At 42.4% G+C, this 26242-nt stretch overlaps 1 protein-coding gene across 8 annotated transcripts in view; it reads right to left on the bottom strand.

Moving 5' to 3' along the window:
• PLEKHA1 (pleckstrin homology domain containing A1) overlaps positions 1–26242 on the bottom strand; it is a 67649-nt gene that overhangs the window by 33630 nt on the left and 7777 nt on the right. For 2 of the 8 annotated variants that reach the window (XM_039914285.1, XM_029080560.2), the window contains exons 1-4: positions 18754–19118; positions 8394–8554; positions 1480–1536; positions 171–216 (exon numbers count right to left, since the gene is read on the bottom strand). In XM_039914285.1, coding sequence (XP_039770219.1) covers positions 171–216; positions 1480–1536; positions 8394–8534 — 244 coding nt within the window. In that variant the 5' untranslated portion in view covers positions 8535–8554; positions 18754–19118. Of the gene's footprint in view, positions 1–170; positions 217–1479; positions 1537–8393; positions 8555–18753; positions 19119–26242 lie in introns of those variants that run through there. The other 6 variants (XM_029080562.2, XM_029080557.2, XM_029080561.2 and 3 more) reach the window with 5 other exon arrangements.

Raw genomic sequence — 26242 nt, 5'->3', positions numbered from 1 at the left:
AAACTATTACAGCTCAACCTGCTGCAATTTATAAAATAATCAAAGTTATAAGCAAAATTTAACTTTAAAAGATTAAATTACTACCAGTAATAAATGATACAGGATTCAAAATATGTCCCTGACTGAGGGAAAAAAACCTTGAATAAATGGAGGTACAAAATATTACTTACCAAAGCAGAATTCTGCCTTTGGCCTTAGTTTAGTTGCATCGCTAACCTACAGTGTAAAATGAAATGTGTCAATGTATTTTTTATGACAGGCTAAACAGCCAACTTTGTGTAAACTCAAAGTTTTTTTCCTAAGCAATTATTCATTTCTGACCAAGGAAATGTAGTTACAACTACAGCTGACCTTTGAAAGCAGTAAAAGCAAAGGAACAATGTAACAAACAAAAATTCAGGGTTCCATCTATAAGAAGTTAAAAAAATAGTCAATGTTTTGTTCAGGCAGATTTGTTTTTTCCTCAAGGGAAATGTGAGGGGGAGGAGAAAAGCAACTATTAGCATTAATGTCAAACGTGTTGATAATTTTGGTTTGGCGAAATTTAAGTCCACCACTGATTGCATGAAGTTAGACATTTGAAATCCTCAATAGTAATATTAAAAAAAATCTTTTTCCGCAATATTTTATTTTTGTAAGTTAATTCTGTACTGGTAGGGAAGGAAAAACTAATAATTTTGATGTTTGGAACTTAAGAGAGAAGGAGAAATAATAGATCTTGTATATTAAACCTATTATTCCTATGCTACTTGGAATTCTTCTTTTCCAATGAATGAACCTCCCCCCTCCCACATACCTACCAAAAATATTGAATCATGACTTCAAAAGTGCTTCATTCATTTAAAAAAGGCAGACCAAAAAAAGACCTTCTTGCAGATTTAAAAATAAACATAGTTCTTAAACATCTGTTTAATTATGCTTAGTCCATCCCTTCCTCCCTTCCTTCCTCCTGTAACTTGTGTTAGAGTTATACTGGAAACACACAAAGAGCCTTGGCGTTGCTAATCTTAGTTCCAGAGGCAAAGATGAAATTAAAGGGAAAACAAGCCCTTACCTGATTAAAATCAATCCATGCTTTCCCAACTAAAATGATCTACGTATTTTCCCCAGAGCAAATTCTTCAATAACCATTTAAATGCTTCTGACATTACCTTCTAAATAAGATGAATTAACTACAAATAGCTGAGCACCATGCTTTCAGTTCTTATAAGAAAAGCTCTCAATAAAAATGGCATGAGACAAGGGAAAATAAATGTGTTTTTTTTTTCCTAGTTCATAACTGCTGTAGTACCAAATTACATTTTCTTTTGACCACTCCATCTGCAAAAAAACTCACCCACCTTAAATGGATACAATTAGGCATTGTATCTATTCAGAATCACATTGAAATACAGAATATATAGTCTGTAACCAGAACTATCTGCTAAACATAAGTATTACATTTTTGGGTAGGAAGGACAATGACAATATAATACACACCTTTGAAATATAGGTAAGCTTAATAGCTCCAACAGGCTGTGATCCAGAGGGAAGGTTCTGAAAATAAAAAGTGATTAATAGCAACACTCATTTAGTTTAATATCATACTGGTGAGCAAATATTCTTCAAATGTTAGTAAAAAATGCAATTCTGAAACATTCTGGAAAACATTTTGAGCAGCTTTTTCAGGTGTCTTCCCAATCACCTATCAATGGTGTGGTAATTTGTCTACAGCAATTCTTTTTTTGCCTTGCAAGATGATTTTAGGAGTTTTAACCATTACTATATTTCCAAACTTGGGAGTCCTATTCTTTTCAACCCAAATTACAATACAAAACCTTCACTTTGCTCCTCTAACACCAACCAATACTCTAACACCAACACTCACTGTACCTCAATCCTGTCTACCTCCCCGCTGACCCCTGAGCCATATCCTGCCTCTGGCTGTGAATAATACTGATAATTGTGCTAATTGTTAAGCCCTTACTGTGTGACAAGTACTGTAACTAACACTTGGGTAGACATAAGAAAATCCAGTCAGACATAGTCCCTGTCCTACATGGGGCTCACAATCTGAGGAGGAGAAAGAGCAGATATTGAATTTCCATTACACAGATGCACCGAGAAGTTCAATGATTTGCCCAAGGTCTCACAGCAAGTAAGAGGTGCAGTCAAGATCAGAACGCTGATCCTCTCTCAGGTCTGTGCTCCTTCCATTAAGCCACGCTGCCTCTCATGACGATCTTCAAAAAAGAAATATTCTTGTTCTGGGCCCCCTCTTCATCACTTTATTCTTATTCCTCTTGGGAGCTCATTTGCTGCCCTGACTGCAACAGATGACTCCCAAAACTACCTCGCCAGAACCAACTTCTCTTCCCATCAGCAATATCACCTTTCTTCTTGCTGGCAAGACATTTGTTTCCCTATGGATGCTCTGCTGGCAGAACATGCAATTCAAGGTAGGACATTAAATTCGATGTCTGAAAGCAAACTCATCTTTCCTCTCAAATACTCCCCTCCACCTAACTTTCTAATCTAATCACCACCGTCACTGTCAAAGCCCACAAACTTGGCATTACCTCTTTGCTCTTTCAACTCTCACATTTGCTAAATCATGTTAGCTTTTCTTCCACGACAATTTTCACATCCACTACTTCTTCTCTATTCCGTCATCACCCTGGTTCAGGCACTCTCCAAATCCCAGCTAAATTATTAATAGCAGCTTGCTCACTGGTTTCTTGCCTTTGGACTTTCCTTTCTCCAGTCTCTGTTTCACTCTGTTGCTTTTATCGTCTTTCTATATACATCATAATACACACCTCTCCCCTCACTTCAAAAACTTTCAGTGCTTACCCTTTCTTCAACAAAAACTCCTGCCCATAGACTTTAAGGGACTCCACCAGCTCCCTACCATTTACCTAATGTCTTCCCACCCCAACTTTACTCCCTGCCTGTCTCCCACCTTTCTCATCACTTTAGACACCAGCATTCTCCGTCTTAGAAGCCTGTAACCTTGGCATTATCCTCAACTTCATCTCTCATTCAACCCGCATATTCAGTCTGTCACCAAATCCTGTTAGTTCTTCCTTCACATCATCTGTAGAATCTGCCCCTTCCTCTCGATACAAACTGCTACTGTGCTGATCCAAAAATTTATCGTATCTTACCTCGACTACTGCTTCAGCCTCTTTGCTGACCTCCCTACCTCCGGTTTCACCCCTCTCCAGTACAGACTGCACTCTGCTGCTTGGATCATTCAAAAAAACCAAAAACAAAAAAAATTCTGTACATGTGTGGATTACTAAATTGTACTCTTTCCTGGTGCTCAGTACAGTACACACTCAAACACCACTTACTGATTGATTATCCACCCTGTTATATCCTTTGTAAGACCCAGTTTTCAAAACCAGGCATAGTATTCCAGATGTCGATTTTCCTGTTTTTAACGTATTGGTAGAATTACATTTTTCATTTTAGGTACCCTTCCTGATGGCCAGTAATTTGTTAGCTTTTCCACCTAGCACCACGCTATGATTTGTGAGTTGGCAACACTCCAAGATCTCTTTCCTATGTTGTGCCTGAAAGAAAACAACATAGTTGTTTATATCATTTTTTTCCTAGATATACTATCAGCCAATCTATCAGTGGTGTGAGTGCTTACTACACGCAGAGCACTGTACTAAGCGTTTGCACTTACTTGCTTACACTGCAGTTTATCTGCCATTTTTAGGCCACTTCCTCTGCTTCACGAAGCCTTACTGCCCTTTACCCTCAAAAACATGGCATTTCATCAACCAGAAGAACTTAGCGCCTACTCACAGGCCTACTGGCTTTGAGCTTTTGACATATTTGAAAATGATAAGGCCTGCCTAGTTCTCAGATATAAATATTGACACTCAGTACATGCAATTATTCATTCAGATTTCTTCTGACATTTCATCCTAGGAATATCTGTTTTACAACACATCTGATCCTTGCTCTTTATGTTCTATGTGTAAATATTTTGTATGCCTTTCTCCTCCATTAGACTGTCAGTGCCTTGTGAGGAGGAAACTTGTCTTTTGTACCTTCCAAAGCATTTAGTACAGGGCCTTGCTTTTAACGTATCGTTCCTAATACCACTCTCTGGTTTCCAGAAGCTGTGTTAGTGCATTAGATGATTTTCATTCTTATCAAACTTACCCCAGATTCAAATTTTCTTTTAAGAAATGAAATTACTTTGTGGCTCCAAGAAATTAACCCTACTTTCCACTCACGGGGAAATTCAGACAGCAACCATCATAATCTCTACTTCTGGTAAAAAGTAACTTCTAAGAATAGCATGAGACTTCTGTTTTAATTTCCTTTTTAGAGGAAGTTCCGGTTCATTGTGGTTTAAATTTCTTAGAGTAGAAAAATAATTTCAATTTTCTGTCTGTAGGGTAGTGAATTTAAAGAAACATTCCAATTAGAGAGGACAAACTGTACACTCTATAGATTTTTTTCCTTCATTTTTGAAGTGGCTCAGTTAATCAAGAGCATTTATTGAGCACTTACTGTGCTGCGTGTAGTGAAGCGTTGCCAAGTAGGAAGAGCACAGGCCTGGAAGTTGGAGGACCTGGGTTCTAAACCTAGCCTGCAGTATAACCTAGAACAAATCACTTAACTTTTCGCGGTCTCAGTTTCCTCATCTATACCTGTTCTCCCTCCTACTTATCCCTACTCCTCCCTTATCAACTGTGAGCTCCATGTCGAACAGGGACTGCGTTCAGCTTGATCAAATCTTATCAACCCCAGTGCTTGATATATAGTAACTGCTCAAATAGATAATAACAATGAAGTACACAGTGCTTGGGAGAGTGCCCTAGGTCTCTGAGGCAAGACCCTGGCACACAAGAAGTTTCCAGTCTAGCAGAATAATTTACAGACTGGAGGAAGACGTTCTTAAAAGCAGACTACGTAACCTGATAAGTACATAGGTACTGCTGAGGTTAAGAGGACGAAATCTGGGGAGGAAAAGAATTAATCAGGGTAAGCTTGGAGAGGTGGAAATTCAGAAGGGCTCTGAAGACGGGAAAAAGCGGGAGTCAGGCAGATTTGAAAGGGGAGGTAGTTCCAGGGAGAAGAGGATGTGAGCAAAATAGCAGCAGGAGAGATGAGAACCCGACACGGTGAGAAGGATAACTTGAGCGAAACACAAAGGAAGCTGGGGTTTAGTGAGAAAAGGAAGTAGGTATGTAGAAGAGAGAGGCGTAGTTGAATGCCTTTGGATTTGCCTTTGGTAACCATTGGAGACTTTAGTATGTCTTCAAACACTTTACTCTGCCCCCTCAGCATGTATGTGCCGCCTTTCACTTCCCCATATGCCACCTGGGTATATGACTCTAGAGCAGAGTCATATCAATATTGCAGTTTCAGAACCAATGTCTCAGACTCTCGAAGATACTCGCAGCCTTTCGGCAGGACTTCCACAGATTGGGAGCATATCCCCGACTTCTGTTCCTATACCTACAATTACATCTTCAAGCAAGGTGACATGGAATAGGTTGAGACGGACTGTGGTTGCTGCTCATTCTTGCTGCCCTCTGACAGAGATGGAAAAAGGCTCAGACAGCATACTCTGACTCGGCGAACCACACCAAATGAAGAAGTTTAAAGATCATGGTGAATTGCACAAGACGGATGCTGCTGCTTAGCAATTACTAGAGTCCGGATCTACTGATGGTTTCAAATGCCTCTTTTTAAGGTCAATTAAGGCAGTAGAGAAGTCCTTGTGTTGCCTTTTGTACTTTTCCTGAATCTATACTCCTCCAAAGCACTTAAGCGCTCTGTTGAATTTTAGTCTGAAGCCACATTTTAATTCAGGTGGTTCACACTTGACTATGTTCTTCACAGTTTTGTTCAAATTATTGTATAACACTTGCCCACAGTGGAAAGGAGAGGTATTTCCTATTTGTTTACAGCCAGTTACTTTCTTTTTCTTCTAATAGTTAATAAACAAAGTTGTTTGTCCACCCATCTCTTTCCCTCGGTTTTATATGCCCCATGAGGCCCATGAGGGACAAGGGACTAGATCTGATCTGCTCACGCGATATCTATCGCAGAACACGGAACAGTGTTTGGTACCCATTTAGCACTTATCTACCACTATAAAAATGATATAAAACTGATTTCTGAACATATGTTTCTGAAACCCTCTAACTACATCCCAAGTAACTTTTCAAGTCAGAATAACTGCCTCAATCTGTGTGGCCCCTAACCTCTGTAAAGCTTTTGGGTCTTTCAAGAGCTATTAAACTATCTGACTCCCAGATAGTTCTCTGCTACAGAATGAAGTACGGACTGGAGAGAGGGGAGACTGGAGGCAGGGAAATTAGAGAGGGGGCTGATGCACGAATCAAGCCAAGTTAGTACCAGTGTCTGGACTAGCGTGATGGTCGTTTGGATGGAGAACAAAGAAAGAATCAAGCAGCAAATTGGCACTGTTCACATTGGGTATTGTGGTTAGGGTTTCCTGTTCTAACAGGATGGATTACGTTTTTTGTTCAACATACAGAGAAAAAACAATTAATTTTCCTATGTCTAATTCTGAAGATATTGACATTAAAGTGGTATGACTAATATTTTTTTTTGTATGGACTTGGAAAATATGTAAAACCAAAAGCCATCCATCCCTGCGTCCAATTTCATATTCACAACCACACATCTTCTCTCTTTAGTTGGGTGGCATTTTTGGGCAGTGAAAGAGGGGTTCTTTCTTTCCTGAGGTAAAAAGCTGGGAGGAGAGCAAGCAGGTGTCCAGGAGGAAGGAGACCAGCTGGCAAGTGATCTTCCCCATATTTGTGAATTTTAAGGGATCTTGAAATGGGGGGAAGGGTACTCACATCTCCTCTCCCCATTTCCCATATGAATAGATCTTTATACACTATCGCTTCCACTACATGCAACTTATTTAAGTTCTATCTCCCCTACCTAATCAAAAGTTCCTTGAAGGCAGGGATCATGTCTGCTAATTTTATTATACTCTTCCAGGCTCTCAATGCAGTTTTCGTCCCAGAGCAAGAATTTAATATTATTGATTGAAAGGCATAAATAACTTTACAAAATATTAATAATAATAATAATAATGTTGGTATTTGTTAAGCGCTTACTATGTGCCGAGCACTGTTCTAAGCGCTGGGGTAGACACAGGGAAATCAGGTTGTCCCACGTGGGGCTCACAGTCTTAATCCCCATTTTACAGATGAGGTAACTGAGGCACAGAGAAGTTAAGTGACTTCTCTGTATTAGAGAAGACAATTTGGACAACAGCGCATTTCTCCAAAAATCGCTTTTGGTGAAAATTCCTAAAATTCTAAAATTTAGTTTTAGATGAGTTAGACGGGGGATCAGAACGAAAGTGGTGGGCTTTAAACACCTTTCAAACAAACTTGGCCAGAAGCTGGCTGCCAGAGAATTAAAGGGAAAGAAAGCAAGAAAAACTACCCAGCCCAGGGGGCAAAAGGGTTGGATTGCATAAGTCTCCAAAAGGCCACTGGCATCTCTTGGGAGGAGTCTGTTTTCCCCCACCCAAAGTGGAAGAAGTCCATACCACCTCTGGGTGGATCTGAGGCTTCCTCAGGAATTACGCTGGGACAAGCCTCGATCTGGAATGTTTCTTTCTGAAGACTGTAAGCTCTCTGCGGACTTTAAGCTCCTTGTGGGCAGGGATGACGCCTACCAACTCTGCAGTAATGCGCTTTCCCAAGTATTTGATAAAATGCTCTGCGAACAGTGAGCGCCCAAGAAATGCCACTAAATCTTGCCAGCTGCTCTGCTTCCCTGCTACAAGACCTGTTCCAGCCTAGGTCTTTGCAAGAAGTTGTCCACATGGCGGGGTCATTTTCTCTCTTCTTAAGTTATACTTTAGGTAGGTGGGGATAGGGTGAGCTATTTTGAGACTATTTCAGTCCTAAACCTTTCCCACCTCTTTCCCCAAGCAAAAGCCTCGGGCTCAGGATGTCCACGTGACCAGGACATATTGAATAGCTTTTGTAATCAGGAAATCGAACTTTACACCTCAGTGCTATAAAATATTCTGTAAACCTCTGTATTTTTACCTCTCTGTAGGCAGTCTTTCCAATTTGTAATCTTAACCAAGTCTTTCTTTTGGCCATGATTTTGATTAGGAATCTGACTCAACCATGATTACTGTGGTCTTTGCAAGGATAGCAAATGGATCTTTAATATCTATACAACCACATTTCCCCTTGGACCGTTCTGAATAGCTGTTGGGGGAGGTGGGGGGACGAGTTCGTATTTGTTTTATATTTAAATTCAGCTTACAGTAAATGAGTTAAGCTTCATCAATCTCTCAAAATTTCTGAGTCCGTCAAAAATTTAAAGATGCTCTCTGTAAAGGATTTCCCCTAAATTATTTCCACAATTCTACTGACCTGTGGATTATCCATGTACCACACCAGACTATCTTCTCTGGTGTCCAGTATGAAGTATCTCCGCAGAAACTTGCCACTGTTTTCATTTTCTTCAATGTCTAGAAAGCCACAGATACGATTCTGGCGATCAACATAAGGCATTTCTGAGCCGGAACATTACACTGCAATACAAAAAGTCAGAACCGATGAGTTACTTATGAAGGAGGTTTAGAATAAAAGTATATTAGTTTTCCCTTATTGGTATCAGGAAGATATGCCGATGTATTCAAAACACCTAAATCCATCAATCAGTGGTATTTATTGAGTGCTTACTGTGTGCAGAACTGTACTAAATGGTCTAAATTGACAATAAATTGGCTTATATGCAGTTTCAGTTGTTACATGGAAAATCTAAACAACCCTGAGAAGGAGGGGAGGATTTTGACAAAAATGCAATGGAAATCCAGAGATAACTAAAATTACTTTAAAGTACAGAATGAAATTACACAATATATATAAATCCTAGTGATGAGAAAAGGAAAAATGCACTACTGTGAATTATTTTTCAACTTCTTAAATATCCCATTACAATGTTAGTACTCTGATCTTATTTACATATTAACATCATTTCAAATTAATAATGGAGACAAGGGGACACAAGAGCAAAGGTATATGGGAGTGCCAAACAAACGATTTTGCCCTCAACCATCTAGATGATTAACCTGACACCCATCATACTGTCAAGTTGGCCAAGTTCAGAGCAACCTCTGGACTCGCTGACTTAATCTGACAAAATTAATCAGGCCAGATGATTCCGGACAGGAAAGCAGCTTGCCCTAGTGGAATGAGCATGGGCCTAGGAGCTAGAGGACCACATCCCACAAAAGAGGGACATTCCTGTATTCTGGCTCTGCCACTTGCCTTCTGTGTGACCTTGGGGAAGTCACTTTTCTGCACTTCAGATTCAAATGTAAAATGGGGATTCACTACTTAGACGGTGAGCTCCATGTGGAAACAGGAACTGTGTCCAACCTGGTTAACTTGTATCTACCCCAGCGCTTAGAACATAGTAAACACTTAACAAATACTGTTAAAAAAACAAACACCTACAAAACCAGAAATTCTGGCATTCCCTAATCCAATCAGCCTGCTAGGAGAGATAAAGTATTACATTATCATTATTAAGAAATTCCAAAATTAATTAATTAGACACAATCCCTGCCCACAAGGAATTTACAATCTTGGACACAAACATTAAAATTCTACTAGAAGGAACAAATAGAATATTAAAATATGTAACAAGGTGACAAAGAGGTTACGTGCTCAGGAGGCAAAGAAATGGCATCTGGGGAAATGATATGGGGAGAATAGAAATGACTCAGGAGAAGCCACCTGGAGAAGTGATTTCAAAAAGGTTTTGAAGTTGGACAGAGTAGAGTTGGCTCCAAAAGGGGGAAAAGGAGTTTCAGACAAGAGAGAGGATGTGAGCAAGAGGTCAGCGGCAAAAGAGACATGATTGAGACACTGTGATCAGGTTAACTTGAGAATAATAATAATAATAATAATGATGGTACTTGTTAAGCGCTTACTATGTGCAGAGCACTGTTCTAAGCGCTGGGGTAGATACAGGGGAATCAGGTTGTCCCACGTGGGGCTCACAGACTTCATCCCCATTTTACAGATGAGGTAACTGAGGCACAGAGAAGTGAAGCGACTTGCCCACAGTCACACAGCTGGCAAGTGGCAGAGCTGGGATTTGAACTCATGACCTCTGACTCCAAAGCCCGGGCTCTTTCCACTGAGCCACGCTGCTTCTCTAAGAAGAACAAAGAGTATGAGCTGTGGTAGCTGAGGGAAAAGTCTGAGGAAAGAAGACGGTACGTTAATAGAAGGGAATAAAGCTGAATATTGGCTTCACGGCACTCAAAGCTTTCTGAGGGGAATGCACAACTATGGGTGGATTTTGAGAAGTCGAGAAACTTGTACAGCGTAATGTTTTTAGGATAGGGGGCACGATGCAGTATGCTTTAGGGCCTCTAATATGTAGGGAAGGTTAATAAACCATCATATAAATCTGGGTGTACTTTCAGATACTGTAAATTCATAAATAAAATTTCCCATGAACTTCAGTCCTATATAAAGTCTCCTCGGTATCTACGCAAAAATATTAGAAAAGATGCATCACACTACAATTCTGTCAACTTTGTTCGAGTAGGACCTCCAACATAAATAATTCACAAGGCTGAAGAAGCTTTTCCTGTTTGTCAAAAGAGGGAATAGCGGGCTGCCCATCACCTCTTCAGCTGTCAGGTTCTTACTAACCCTGAAAGATTCCTGCCTTCAGATGGGAGGGCAGAATCCAAAACAGGTCATACTCCTCTCCCAAGGACATACGCTCCCCACTTCTTTCCTAAACACACCCAATTCTGGGGATGTTCCTCCAGGGCCAAGGTTAATGTTCAGGTTCACACTTGGAAATCGCCCACTGAGAGGGAAACAGTTCTCTTCAAATAAACTAAAAACGGACATATGCGTAGATAGGCCAGCTGGAACTGGAACTGTCACAAAGAGCAATAGAGGGGTTTCACCTATGGAGGACAGGATTTTATATCATATGGAAGAAGGGTTTGGGGAGGGGTAGAGCTCCACCCTCACAGAAAACAGAGGAAGCAAGGGGTCCAAAGTGGGAGAGTTGAGTGAAAAATACAATTCAATACTGGATAAAATAGGAGCCTGGGAGTCAGAAGAACCTGGGTTCTAAACCCTGCCTGCTATGTGACTTTGGTCAAGTCAGTTAACTTCTCTTTGCCTCAGTTACCTCATCTGTAAAATGGGAAGTAAGACTGGGAGCACTGTGTGGTACATGGACTGTGTCTAATCAGGTTATCTTGTATCTACCCCAGCGTTTAGTGCTGAGCCTAGCACATGGTAAGTACTTAAATACTACAATTATTATTATTATTTTTATTATAAGAGGAGTGTGAGCTGGTGTAGATAAGCTGAAAGGAAAATACTTGCAAATTCACTTGGCAAATCAAATCTGATTGTTGCCCCGATTGAATAGAGCACTGTGGATCCAAACTGGGAAGGACATAAAATCTAACTCAGAATGGCTTTGGGACTCTTAGCTCAGTTAATCCCTGATTCAGAAATTCTTTCATCCCATCTCACAGTGGACTCAGATCATCAGGTTAACCTCCATCTAAAACTGTACCCAGAGCTTTTATGGACTCAGGGACATTTCAGAACTACCCCCATCTCTTGAGATCATACCAAACCTGATTCTTCACCACAGACTTTGGGCCCAAATTGTACCAGCCTCTCGGGGTTGACAGAAGATGAAGTGAATCTCACTAAAGCATTCATCTGGAAGGAGTCTTCTCTAAGCTGGAAAACAGTCTTACTAATTGTCAAAACTCTACTAAACTGAACATATTCCCAACATAGTTTACGACCCATAATCAAATATACTGATGAAAAATGCTGATTTTACTGAAAACCTCTTGAGGCCAGGGATTGGTTCTACAAACTCTACTGCACTGTTCTCTCCCAAGCACTTAATACAGTAAGTGCTCAAGAAATACCATTGTTTGATTTATTTAGGCCACTTGCTAGGATATGAGAATATCTGGGGCAAAAACGCAAATATTCTCAAGTTCATTTAAAATGTTTCGGGTTATAATTCATCCTTCCTTAGATTCACCATTCATCTTTGGTGATTAAAGCATAGATTTGCGCAACTAAAGGACATTTTCGTAGTCCAATGACTTTACCCGAACGACAGCAGATGGAGGTGGGGCTTTCTGAGAGAGATGTGTCCATGCCATCGCTATGGGTCGGAGAAGCCTTGACGGCGTAAGACAAGAGGCCTGCCACACACGCCCATTCACAAGAGACTACAGGAGGTAAAATTTGGAATTGCCATAAAGAGCAATAAAGGAACTTCATCTGCTGGGGGAGGGATTCTCTCTCACATGCAAGAAAGGTGTGGTCCTGATTTTGTGGTTTAGAAGGCAGCCAATTGCTTGCTCATCATCTGTTCACAAAGTTGAAACACCCAAAAAATACTTTTAGAAAATGAATTTTCATAAGACTAGAGCTACACATATTGGTTTCTCACTCAAGGGATAGAAAAAGATATGTTAGTAGTGCTTTTCTAAAATCACTGGGTTTGATACATTATAAGCAAGTAGGGCAGTCCCCATCCCACAAAAGAGGGACACTCCTGTAAAAAATAAATAAATAAGCTACAAAACTTGAATGGCCTATGGAAAGATTGAAAACAATAGAAAAGAAACATGAATTCATTGCAACAATTTCCAACTCCTGCTTATACAAAACACTTACATTTAAATTGGACCCATAATGACAACTGTCATTTCTGTATCAAAGACTTTGGTGAAATAAGGCAATGTAAAATGTAAATTCTAAACATCTTCTTAAAAGAATATTTAAGGTGGCATTTGGCCATTTTAAGAGATTAAAAATACCATTTACTAACCTTAAAGAGTAGAATAAAAAACAGAAGGTGTGACATGAAGTTTGTAAATATGACCAAATAAGGGACAGAACAGCAGTTGGCTTGGCTACAAGTTTAGAGATGCTTTGAAAAACCTCATGGCAGAAAACCAATGCCAAGGACTGCAATTTCAAATTTACAATCCGTGGGTGAAAGACTCCTGATGGTATAAAAATTGCAACCTGCTCTTACACCCACTTTATCATCACAGAGAAAAAGCATAAGAGATTACTGGTCCAACCCAAATCTTGATTTAATGTTTGACAAAATAAGTAAAGGAAAAATAAGAACTAAATGCCGATTACGTCTCCCCATACAAAGGACCTGATGCCGAGTATCATATCCAGGTGCAAATTTTTAAAATGCCATTCTGAACAAGTTAAAACAATTTACCAGTTGCCTATTCTTAAAACTGACTACGCTTTTCTCCCTTCAGTCTACATAACTGTCCTCCAGGTTTAAAGATGACGTAACTGACAGTGAAATTTTGTCGGCGAGAGTAGATGTGGCTGTTGAAATTGAAATGACTGAAATCATTCTGCAACAAGTGCATACTGTACTTCAACAATCGAGCAGTAGTATTTACTGAGCACCTACAATGTGCCAGGAACTGAATTGAATGCTCGTGAGAGAACAAGAGTTAGTAGGCAAAAATGCTGCCCTTGAGAGACTTACAATCTTGTAGGGAGACAAATGCTAAAATAACAAAGGAAAGTAGACAGGCAGGAAAGCGCTTAATCACTACTTCTACTAAAGTACTTTCTGTGTATAAGCACCCTGTGGGCAGGGAATATGTCTACCAACTCTGCTGTACTGAACTCTCCCAAGTGTTCAGTAGTCAGTCAATCATATTTATTGAGTGCTTACTGTGTACTCAGCATTTGGGAGAATACAATATAATAGACATATTCCCTGCCCCAAACCACTGATTATGTGCAAAGCATTATTCTAAAGACATAGCTTGATAGGGGTTAACGTTTCTCCTAATTCGGTTGTACTGTACTCTTCCAAGTGCTTAGTACAGTGGTCTGCACATAGTAAAGACGCGGCCTAGTGGGTAGAGCACAGGCCTGGGAGTCAGAAGGACCTGGATTCTAATCCCAGCTCTGCCACTTGTCTGCTGTGTGACCTTGGGCAATTCACTTCACTTCTCTGTGCTTCAGTTACCTCATCTATAAAATGGGGATTAAGAATGTGAGCCCCATGGGGGACAGGGACTGTATCCAACCCAATTTACTTGTATCTGCCCCAGTGCTTAGTTCAATGCCTGGCACATAGTAAATTCTTAACAAATACCACAATTGTTAAATACCACTGACTGATCGCTGGGATGGTGTCTACCAATTTTATTATACTGGGCTTTCCCAAGTGCTTAGAACAATGTCTGCACACAGTAAATGCTCGATAAATATCACTGACCAATTGCCTGGATGAGGTATGGACCCCATCTCTGGCCAAGTAGCTAATAATCTAGGAAAAGGGTGAGGAGGCGGGGTTGGTGAAAGGCAAGTAAGAAAAGAGAACCAAAATAAAAGCGACAAAGACGACGATAAATATGAAAGGAGCAGCAGGATTTCGGGTCCCTCAGAGCTCAGGCTAACGGTTGCAGGAGTCACAGCTGTGCATATGGCGATGACCTACTGAACGGTCTAAAACTTCAGTGGGCGGGCAGCTGCTAAAGCATAATGCTAAAGCAGGGTTTCTCCCATGTAGCTAAGCCCCAGAGGTGGGGTATTAATAATGTTAGTATTTGTTAAGCACTTACTATGTGCAGAGTACTGTTCTAAGCGCTGGGGTAAACACAGGGGAATCAGGTTGTCCCACGTGGGGCTCACAGTCTTAATCCCCATTTTACAGATGAGGTAACTGAGGCACAGAGAAGTTAAGTGACTTGCCCACAGTCACACAGCTGACAAGTGGCAGAGCTGGGATTCGAACTCATGAGCCCTGATTCGAACTCATGAACCCTGACTCCAAAGCCCGTGCTCTTTCCACTGCGCCACGCTGCTTCCACGCTGCTGCTCTAATACAGCCACGCTGCTGTATTAGAGGAGTAGGGGACGGCCCATACTGCTTCCACTGGTCAAATCCCTAATTCTGCCATTCCAGCTCTTGACTTCAAACCCCAGGCTGAGAACTGAAAACTGACCTTTCTGAAGTGGAAGGAGGGAGGGAGGGAAAGAGAGAAATGGTGGGAGGGTGTTGCACAAAAGAGAGAGTATGATGATATGGGAAGGGTCTGTAGCCTCAGAGCGCACTCCCCTCATCCTTTGCCACAGAGAAAAAAGTCTGAGGAGCAGGGCATACATCAATTAATAGTATTCATTGAGCCGTGTGCAGGATACTGTCCTAAATTTTTGGGAGAGTACAACATAACAATACAACAGACATATTCTCTGCACACAATGAACTTACAGGATAAAGGATTATGCTTGACCTCCTCACCCTTCCCACCAAGGGTTCAAGGAAACTCTACTGACAATGGGCAGGGAATGTGTCTGCTAATTCTATTGTATTGTACTCTTTCAAGCACTTAGTATACCTCCCTGCACATAGTTAGAGCTCAATAAATGTGATTTATTGATTGAAAATAACAATTTGTCCAGTATGTGCAGCTGACAAGACACTGTACGTTCAATAGTCCCCTCCCCACTGTGGAAAAGTAAAGACTCCTTGATGTGTTGGAGTCCAAGTTGAAGACGCTGGCTTTATTTCTGATTTTGCATCTCACAAGAATGTTCTTCTTGAACTCCTTAAGAAAACCGCTCCAATTCTGAGTGCTTCATGCCAGACTGATCTTTTGTTGCTATTATGCATCTCTATGCCCTATAACAACATCTGTAACACATTTATACTATATAATGCATTGTATTAAACATGGAAAAAAGTCAGGGCGATATTCAGATCCAATCCCCGGCTTACGTGGGACCTAAAAGAAGAGGCCAAGGAAAGACAACAATAAAACTGAACAGCGCAATCTCTTAACTGCCACAGACTGCACAAGTTTTCCAGTAGTCTAAATGTTGGGAAAGCAGGCATGGCTCCCACAGTTTTGGGCAGGAAGATGGAAGAGGAAGATGATGGTTGAAGAGGCCCTCAGGGAACCATCTGCAGGGCCCAGAACTCCCCTGTTTATGAAACTTCTGAAACTGCTGAAAAAATGTTTTATGGCCTTAGAGAAAGTTGAGCAAACAGCTATTTTTGCATACTATCAGTTCAGTCTGTAGTTCGATCCATTCTCTATATTATCCCAAGATCACCCGGGGTTTGGGGATTCAACTTTCTACTTTTTTTTTTGTCTATCCATTAAATATACGCTGCCAGAATTGCAAAGTGATTATAGTATAATGGCACTGTTCCACAGGCATGTAGCAAATTGAAACCTTAGTTCTAGCATAGGGTTTGCTAGGTCTAGGCATTGCATCAATAAGAATAGTGATGGTGGTGGTTTTTAAGGGGTTTTATTTGTTCTCAGCACTGTATAAAGCACTGGAATGGAGAGAAGACAATCAGGTCCAATAATCCCTGGTCTCCCTGGGGTTCACAGTCTAAGGGGGGAAAAACAACAAGAATTTAATCTACATTTTTCCAGATAAGGAAATTGAGGCAGAGAAAAGTTAAGTGATTTTTGCCCATGGTCATATAACAGGCAAGTGGCAGAATTGGGATTAGAATCCAGGTCTCCCGACCCCCAGGCCTGTGCTCTTTCCAGGAAGCCAAATTGCTTCTCCTGTTTTCTTCAGGCCAATGGTTAAACTTCAAAAATTAGTATCTGGAGAGGGGGGTGGGGGTAGGGGAGGTTTTTTTTTTTTTAAAGTGGTTTATAATCATTTGCATATCTTCTTACACTTTCCAGAACCTGGCCTTCAACCCTTAGCACCTCCTAAAATGTCAGAAGTACATGTGAACTAATTTGATGACTACTTCGCACATTTTCCAATACAGCAGCTCAGCCCACACACTTCACTCCTGTAGCAGTGGGATTGCCACATCCTCCCTCTGACCTGGAACTCTCTCCCCCTCCATACATTCCAGACCAGAGTTAAGCACTTACTATTTGCCAGGGACTAAATGCTGAGGTGGAAACAAGCAAATCGGGTTGGACACGGTCCCTGTCCCATGTGGGGCTCACAGTCTCGATTCCCATTTTGGAGATGAGGTAACTGAGGCACAGAGAAATGAAGTGACTTGCCCAAGGCCACATGGCAGACAAGTGGTAGAGTCAGGACTAGAACCTATGACCCTCTGACTCCCCGGTCCATGCTTTAACCATTCTGCCATGCTGCTTTTCGCTTAAGTACTTGATACGCATCCCACAACATTTTTGTACATATCTACAATTTATATTGTCCGTCCTTCATTCAGTCGTATTTATTGAGCGCTTACTGTGTGCTGAACACTGTACTAAGTCCTCCCCTCTAAAATGTAAACTCATTTTTTTTAATGGTTTTTAAGGGTTTACTTTGTACCAAGCACTGTTCTACGCACTGGCGTAGATAGATACAAGCTAATCAGATTGACACAGTCCATGTCCCACACGGGGGCTCGGATTTAATCCCCCTTTTACAGCTGACAACTGAGACACAGAGAAGTGAAGCGACTTGCCCAAGGTCCCACAGTTTCCATGTGGCAGCGCTGGGATTAGGATTCTCCCCCCTAAACTGTAAACTCATGTGGGAAGGGAACATGTCTACCAACTCTGTTGTATTGCACTCATCCAAGCCCTTAGTAGAGTGTTCTGCACTCAGTAAGTGCTCAATAAATACCACTGATGATGATGATGACCTCTTACTCTCAGGCTTGTGCTCTTCCACTAGACCGCTCTGCTCCTCCACATTGTGGGCAGGGAATGCTTCTACCAACTGTTGTACTGTACTCTCCCAAACGTTTAGTACAATCTTTACACATAGTAAGCACTCAATACCACTAGTTGATTGACAGCAGCACAGAGCATGTTTAAAGCAAGCAATCTATTTACTGAGCTCCTACGATGTGCAGAGATCTCTACTAAGCGCTTGGGAGAATACAACGGGATTAGCAGACCCGTTTCTGTCCATAAAGAGTTTACAATCTAGAGAGACATGCTTCACGTGGGACATGGACTGTGTCCATCCTGATTATCTCGCATCTACCCCAGAACTTAATACAGTGCCTGGCACTTAATAAGTGCTTAACAAATACCATTAAAAAAAAAAAAGGGCTGGAGCCCTGAAATTCAACTGCCCTGATTGGCCCTATACTATTGATGGCCCTTGACCCTTCAATATAATGATCTTCAAAGGCTGTGGGATGGCCACTTTGTCCTACCTCTCTGAACCTCATTGGCCTTTTAGAGGAAAGGAATCAGAGCCTGGCTGAAATCCAGAATTCTTTTTTGGCCCAAACCAACAAATGAGCGAGGTAAGTTCAGACCAGTGGGCTACCTAAACCTATGCGGGGGTCTGCCATCCAAGACACAAGCAGCACCACTTACGCCTGCAAGAAAAAAAACTGGGGTCAACATTTCTTTATAAATGCCACAGATAAAGTACAAGCAGACAGTAATCCTCTCCTAATGCTTCTCCTGACCCTACATCAGACACCAAGGGGAAACTAACAGAAGGTAGCCCACAGAAAGATTCTGGTTTGTTCTTGGAAAAGAAAAGTTAGCTCTAACTTGTCAAAAAATAAAAACTAGCAAGAAAGTGGCATGTAAAATTGCTCACTACAACATCGTTATCTCTAAGCTAAATCTTCACATCTGGGAAGAATTTGTTCACATCCTTCTAAGAATAATCAATGCTGAACTAATTTTTCCTGATTGGGATGCAAAAATTCAAAATAAACAGAAAACAGAGAACGAAAAGGGAATAAAAAACTCACCTCTCTATAGATGTTCTAACTTCTTTCTGTCCCGTGATCCTTTAACACTCTCAAATATAAAGCTCAGTATTTTGAAAAAAATCGGTGGCGACATCTAACTTCCAGTCATTCTGAGAAAGACAACTCACTGCTGTCTTTTCACTAGATTGTGTGAAGATCATAAATTGACAGATTTTATCCTTCTGCGAAGACTTCAACTTGTTCATGTTAAGGAGCCTAGACCTGTTACGGTTTACCCTTTTAGTGATGGGGAAGGTTTGATAAAGTACCCTCAACTCTGAGACAGTAGCTCTAACATTGTGGTATTTCTGGAGGATGTCTTACAAGACAACCAAACTTACTCAGCAGTACCCACGGTCCAGCCCCACTTGAAGGTGTCAAGTGGCCGTTTAACGGCTAGGAACACTGTAGGCTGTTCTGGAATTTATCCTGAATAATCCAAAGTGAAGCAAAAATCATGTCTATGAGGCCATTTTGTGGCCTACAGCCAGATTCTGATTAGGGAGCACACGTTAAACAATATTCTTTATTACCGGAAGAACTCTCACTAGAAGCAGCGTGGCCTAAAGAGGCCATGGTCTGGGAGTCAGAGAACCTGGTTTTAATCCCGGCTCTGCCAACGGCTTGCTGTGTGGCACTGGGAAAGTCACTTTGCTTCTCTGTGTCTCAGGTTCCTCAACTGGAAAATGGAGATTAAATACCTGTTCTCCCTCCTACTTGGACTAAGAGTCCCACGTAGGACAGGGACTGTGCCCTACCTGATTAGCTTGTACCTACCTTCACCCACTCACCAACTTGGACACATGCTCAATCTCATCATCTCTAATCACTGTACAATCTGAATCCTCACCAATTTTGACATCCCTCAATCTGACCATACTCTGCCTTCTCTCTCACACGCTCAATCCCTGAAAATCTGTCCTGTTCCCCCACAGGGACCTCCGACCTTTTGATCCCCTCCAACTGTCTCGAGTCATCATGCCTCATTTAATAATAATTACGGTATTTGTTAAGCAGTTACTATGTGCCAGGCATTGTACTAAGCACTGGGGAAAGATACAAGAAAATCGGGTTGGCCACAGTCCCTGTCCCATGTGGGGCTCACAGCCTTAGTCGCCATTTTACAGAGGAGGTAACAGACACAGAAGTAAAGGACTTGTCCAAGGTCACAAAGCAGATGACTGGCAGAGCCGGTATTAGAATCCACAACCTTCTGACTCCCAGGTCCGGGCTCCATCCACCATGCCATGCTGCTTCCCATTTGGTCTCCATACCCAAACTACCTTCTCAACACACAAACTGACAACCTCAATATTGCCCTGTCCACTGAATTCCCTCGCCCCCGTCCCTCTACAGATCTCATACCACTAACCCAAAACCCTGCATAACCACCACAGTATGCACGCTCCACTCCTGTGCTCAAGCTGCAAAGCTCAGCTGGCTGAAAACTAGAAACCTGGCTGACAGCTATCTCAAATTCATCCTCATGTGCTTTAATTTTTCCCTCTCCTCTGCCTGACAATACTTGTATATCGTTATTGAGTCCCATAACCACTGACCATGCCAGCTGTTTCAGGTTTTTAACTCCTCACTCAAATCTCCATCTCCTGCCCCAAACATCTCTTTCCCCTAATGACCTGGCCACGAACTTTATCGATAAAATTGAAATCATGTGTGTTCTCCCTAAAATTCCCCATTCATCTCCAGTCTCATCCTCTTCCTGCGCCCTCTTCAACTCTCCCATCTTTTCCAGCAGTATCTCAAAAGGAGACCTCTCACCTACTTTCAAAATCGATCTCCTCCACCTGCTCACCTAACATCATCTCTTCACACCTTATCCAGACACGACTGCCATCTTTAACTGTTCACTTGCCAATAGCTTCTTCCTCACTGCTTTCAAACACACTTCTGTCTCTCCCTTGACCCCACAGATCCCTCCAGTTATCACCCCATCTCCTTCCTATAACTCCTCTCCCCACTCCTTGAGCGAGTTGCCTACCCCGGCTGTCTCCACTTCCTCTTCCAGTTCCCTCCTTCACCCCCTCCAATCTGGCTTCCACCTTTCGCTCCACTGAAACTACCCTCTCAAGTCACTAATGATCTCCTTCTTGCCAAATCCAATGGCCTCTACTCCAACCTAATCCTCCTCGATCTCTTCTGCTGCCTCCAACACCGTGGACCAACCCCTTCTCCCTGAAACATTATCCAACCTTGGCTTCTCTGCCACTGTCCTCTCCTGGGTCTCCTCCTATCCCTCTGACCGCTCCTTCTCAATCTCTTTTGCAGGCTCCTCTCTATCTCCCAGACTCTATCAGTGGAAGTCCCTCAAGGCCCAGTTTTGGATCCTCTTTTATTCTCCATCTACACACACCCCCTTGGAGAACTCATTCACTCCCATGGCTTCAACTACTATTTCTCTGCAGATGATTTCCAAATCTCTCTCTCCTGCCCAGTCCTCTCTTCTTCTCTGCAGTTTCACAATTCCTCCTTCCTGCCTTCAGGACATTTCTATCTGGATGTCCCACTGACATCTCAAAGTAAACATATCCACAACAGAACTCATCTTCCTACCTAAACTCTGTCCTCCTCATCTTTCCCATCACTGTAAGGAACACCACCATCCTCCCTTTCTCATATGCCCTTAAATTTGCAGTTATCCTCGACTCATCTCTCTCACTCAACCCACATATTCAATCTATTACTAAATCCTCTTGGCTCTATCTTCACAACATCTCTAAAATCTGCTCTTTCCATCTAAATTGGACGCTGATCCTATCATTTACATCCTGCCTTGACTTCTGCAGCAGCCTCCTTGCTGACCTCCCTGCTTCTCATCACCCCCAACTCAAGTGCATACTTCATTGGATCATTTTTCTAAAAAAAACCAAAAAACCCTTTCAGTCCACATCTCCCCACTCTTTAAGAATCTCCAGTGGTTGCCCATCCAACTCTGTATCAAACAAAAATTCCTTGCCATTGGCTTTAACACTCTCAATTAACTTTCCCCCACCTTACCTTGTTGATATCCTACTTCAACCCAGTCGGCACACTTTGCTCTTCTAGTGCCAGGTTGTTCACTGTGCCTCGATCTCATCTACCTCGCTTTCCAACTCTTGCCACTGTCCTCCCTCTAACCTGGAATTCCCTTTCCCTCTATAATGTGACAGTCCACCATTCTCCCCACCTTTAAAGCCGTATTAAAAAATCACATTTGCTCCAAGAGACCTTCCCCAATTAACCCCTCTTTCCTTTACTCCCTGTTCTTTTAACTGGCATTCACCCCACCCTCAGCCCCACAGCACTTATGTACATATCTGTAATTCATTTAATATCTACCTCCCCCGCCCCCGGATTGTAAACTCCTTGTGGTCAGGGAATGTGTCTACCAACTCTGTTGCATTGTACTTTCCCACACACTTGGTACACAGTGCTCTGTACACAGTAAATGATCAGTAAATACCACTGATTGATTCTGAAGCAATTCTATATGCCACCTTTTTACCCCAATATGTTTTTCTTTCAACTCAATTTATAGCTAATGTATTAAAAGATTCTTTTAGCCCTGACCCTTCCATTCTCTATCTTCATCCTCCTGCCCTCAAATTCACCATCGGTAGATTACACACAAAGAAGCCTATGTAAAACCAACCTGATTCATTTGTATCTTCCCCAGCACTTAGAACAGTGCTTGACACATAGTAAGTGCTTAACAAATACCATCATCATCATCATCTCTAAAAGCGTAATCTGGATTCACCCAGTTCTTCTATAATACAGGTGCTGCATTCTTGCAACACTCTGCTTGTGCTATACCTGGATCAAACACCAGCAGGCAAAAGGGTAACATATTGCAATGTGTCCAAATAGGCACATATTGTCAGAGGAACATTCCCATATCTATCTTTGAGTGTTCCTGTAAAAATGTGTAATGAAAGCATATGTTATAACAGAATTGAGTGTTCATATCTCAACAGGCTCTTCGATCTCAGGCTTCCAAGTTTCATTTACTCATACTTCAAGGAAATCCATGGTGAAAATATGGCCATATAAGGGCTGTGTATATCATCGCCTACATTTGAGGAACTAAATTTCTTACATTATCTGAAAACCACACTTTATGTGATATTCTTAATACAACTCCACAACACAAACCTACAGCTTTCCTATAACTGTATGTGAGACGGTTACACACTCAACATCAGCAGTGCAACTTTCTAATCTTGGCAAGTCAAGCCTTCAGGTCTAATCCTGATTTGCCCATTCAATCTCTATGCTCTTTTCAACCATATTGACCTTTATCCCTCTTTTCTCCTTGCCACCTCAAGATGTCAGGATCCTTTTAGCATTGTGGGGCTGAAAATCAGAAGCAGCACTTTGGGAGCCTGGAAATAGCAGAACAGTTAAGCCTTTATTCTGCAGTCATTTTTCCAAAAGAAGGACCTAATGAGTTTAAGCCATTGATCAGACTACACTTTGCAGCCTCTTCAACTGACCTGGCTCCACTCCCAGGTTCCCTTGGCACTAAAAACGTTCAAGTCACCAAACTAACATCTGAAAGATGGATGGGTTGATGGCTAAACCTTGGCCTACAAAAACAGGAGGAGGATCTGAAGCATGGTTCCTAATGGGCAGTTAAAACTACATCCCAGTTTAGAATTCTGGTGAAGCTATACTGCACATGCACAATGAATGTTCAGCTCCACCGCAATTTTAACCTTGAATATTCTAATTCAAAATGTATTATTGCCAACCACTTTTGAAACCAATGTAATGCAAAAGTTATGGAGCAGTTAATTGACCTCTTCACTCACCAGATTCAGACCCAGTCCTTAATCCCACCTGCAGGCAAGGATGTAAAAGAATGAGCCAACCTCAGACTAGGCTGGAATCCCAGTGGTATGATTTCCACGGTAACTACTTCAGTTTCCTAAGGCCTAAGCCAGAGCTACAATAGAGAACATGGCAGAAGACGTCTAGCAAGTACTGGCTTCTGATTTTGATTCTAGATGACAGGAGAGTAGAGAAAGAAAATGGGAACATGAGCAGAATATCAATACTGAATCTCTCTTTTTCCTCTCCCAATCTATCCCTGCTATGCTCCTTTCCCAAGTCCTGTGTCAACTTGAATTCTGGCTCCTCAGTCCCTGCCCAGTGCTTCAACCAATCAAAGCAAATCAATGGCGTTTATTGAGTGCTTACTGTGGGCAGAGCACTGTACCAAGTGCTTGGGAAAATTCAATACGACAGAGTTGGTAGACACATTCCCTGGTCTCAAAGAGCAAGTGGATGGAGAGGAGCCAAAACTGAACAGCGGAGTTCAGGAAAGAGTGATGTCTTGGCCGAAACAGATGTCTTGAAGGCAGGAGGAGATGCCAGAATGGAGAGAGGGAGAGAGATCAGGACTGGAGATGTAGATTTTGGTATTATCTGCCTAGCGATGGTAGTTAAAGCCATAGGAGCGAATGAGTTCTCCTAAAGGGTGGGTGTAAAGAGAGAATAGAAGGGGACCCAAAACTGAACCTTCAGTGACTCCCACAGTTAGGGGGTGGGAGCAGAGGAGGAGCCCGCAAAGGAGACTGAGAATGAACGGCCAGAGGAATAAGAGGAGAACCAGAAGAGGACAGATTCAGTGAAGCCAAGATTGGATATCGTTTCCAGGAGAAGGGGTTATTCCATGGTGTCCAAGGCAGCTGAGAGGTCAAGGAGGATTAGGACAGAGTAGAGGCCACTGAATTTGTCAAGAAGGAGGTCACTGGTGACCTTTAGGACGGTGGTTTCTGTGGAGTGAAGGGGACAGAAGTCAGATTGAAGGGGTCAAGGAGAGAATTGGAAGAGAGGAAATTGAGACGACGTGGGGAGACAACTCGCTCAAGGGTCTTGGGGAGGAATGTTAGGGGGGAGATGGGGAGATAACTGGAGGGAGCCATGGGGTTGAGGGAGGGGTTTTTTTTTTTTTAAGATAGGGGAGATGGGGGCATGTTTGAAAGCAGTGGAGAACGAGCCACTGGAGAGCAAACGGTTGAAGATGGCTGTCAGGGAGAGAAGAAAAGAAGGGATGAGAGTTTTGATAATGTGTGAGGGAACTGGATTCACTGCGCACGTGGAGGGGGTGGCTTTTGAGAGGAGGCAGGAGACCTCCTCTGGAGAAACTGCTGGGAAAGATGGGAGAGTTGAAGAGGGGGCCGGAAGGGGGAGGGATTGAGGTGGCACAGGGGCGATTTTAGGTGGTGACGGTATCTGATGATGTCAAGAACTGGTTGGGTGCCTTGAAGCCAACAGTCAGGAGTTTCTGCTTGCCAGGAGAGAAATAAGCAACAGTCAACTCTTGTGGCCCTGCTTAACCTCACTCATTCCCACTGCAGCCGAGCACATACTTCACGCCCCAAATGCCAACCTATTCACTCTACCGTACTAAGTGCTTGTTGGGAGAGTACCATAGAATTAGAAGACGCGATCTTTACCCTCCAGGATTTTACAATCTAGGAGGAAGACAGTCATTAAGATAAACTACAGAGAAGGGGAAAGAACTGGTTGTGTTTGAAGACCTGTACCATGGTGCAGAAAGTCCAAAGTGACAGGTGGGGGATAAAAAGTGGAGAGGTGAGAGATTAATGGAGGAAGGCCTCAAGGAGGAGGTGTGATTTTCGTGGGGCTTGGAAGATGGGGAGACCTGTGGTCCGTCAGATATGTGAAGGGAGAGGGGGTTTCGGGTAGGGAGGGAGCAAGTTGATGACAGGGAAAATGAGACACGGTGAGTAGGTTAGCCCAAGAAAAACAAAGAGTGGAAGCTAGGGTTTATGGAAGAAAGGAGCAGGAGAGGTCTTTTGGTGCTTAAAAGCCAACGGCCGAGAATTTCAGGATGATAAAGAGGAATGGGTAACCACTGGAGGCTTTGAATTTGGGGTCAGCACGGTCTAAGGATGTCCAGAGCTCTCTATATATGACTGTGAGGGATCCTCTTCATTCTATAGATGCAGCGTGGCTCAGTGGAAAGAGGGAAAGTGGAAAGTCATGGGTTCAAATCCCGGCTCCGCCGCTCGTCAGCTGTGTGACTTTGAGCAAGTCATTCACTTCTCTGTGCCTCAGGTACCTCAACTGTAAAATGGGCAATAAGACTGTGAGGCCCACTTGGGACAGCTGATCACCCCGTATCCTCCCCAGCGCTTAGAACAGCACGTTGCACATAGTAAGCGCTTAACAAATGCCATCATCATTATATCGGCCAGGCACTCCCTAGGTAAGTGCTGCCCAGGGCTGGGGGCAGGGCTGGGGTGGCCTTGCAGCTGTCCTCTACCCAGTGCCCGGCACAGCTTTTAAAATTTCTGGCATGGCAGAGTGGAAAATGGTACAAGCAGGCTGGAAATTCCTGGCCAGGGAATTAAGGAATGTTTGTCTGATATTTCAGGCCTGTTTGGATACAGTGCACCCTGGTGTCATTTGAAAGATTTGTATGTAGGTGCAAGGCACCAGAACAGGTGAGAATTAAATC

The sequence above is a fragment of the Ornithorhynchus anatinus genome, chromosome 16 (genome assembly GCF_004115215.2).
Source record: "Ornithorhynchus anatinus isolate Pmale09 chromosome 16, mOrnAna1.pri.v4, whole genome shotgun sequence".
Lineage (NCBI taxonomy): Eukaryota > Metazoa > Chordata > Mammalia > Monotremata > Ornithorhynchidae > Ornithorhynchus > Ornithorhynchus anatinus.
The sequence above is the reverse complement of the archived record's forward strand: the minus strand, read 5'-3'. Positions and strand labels throughout refer to the sequence as shown.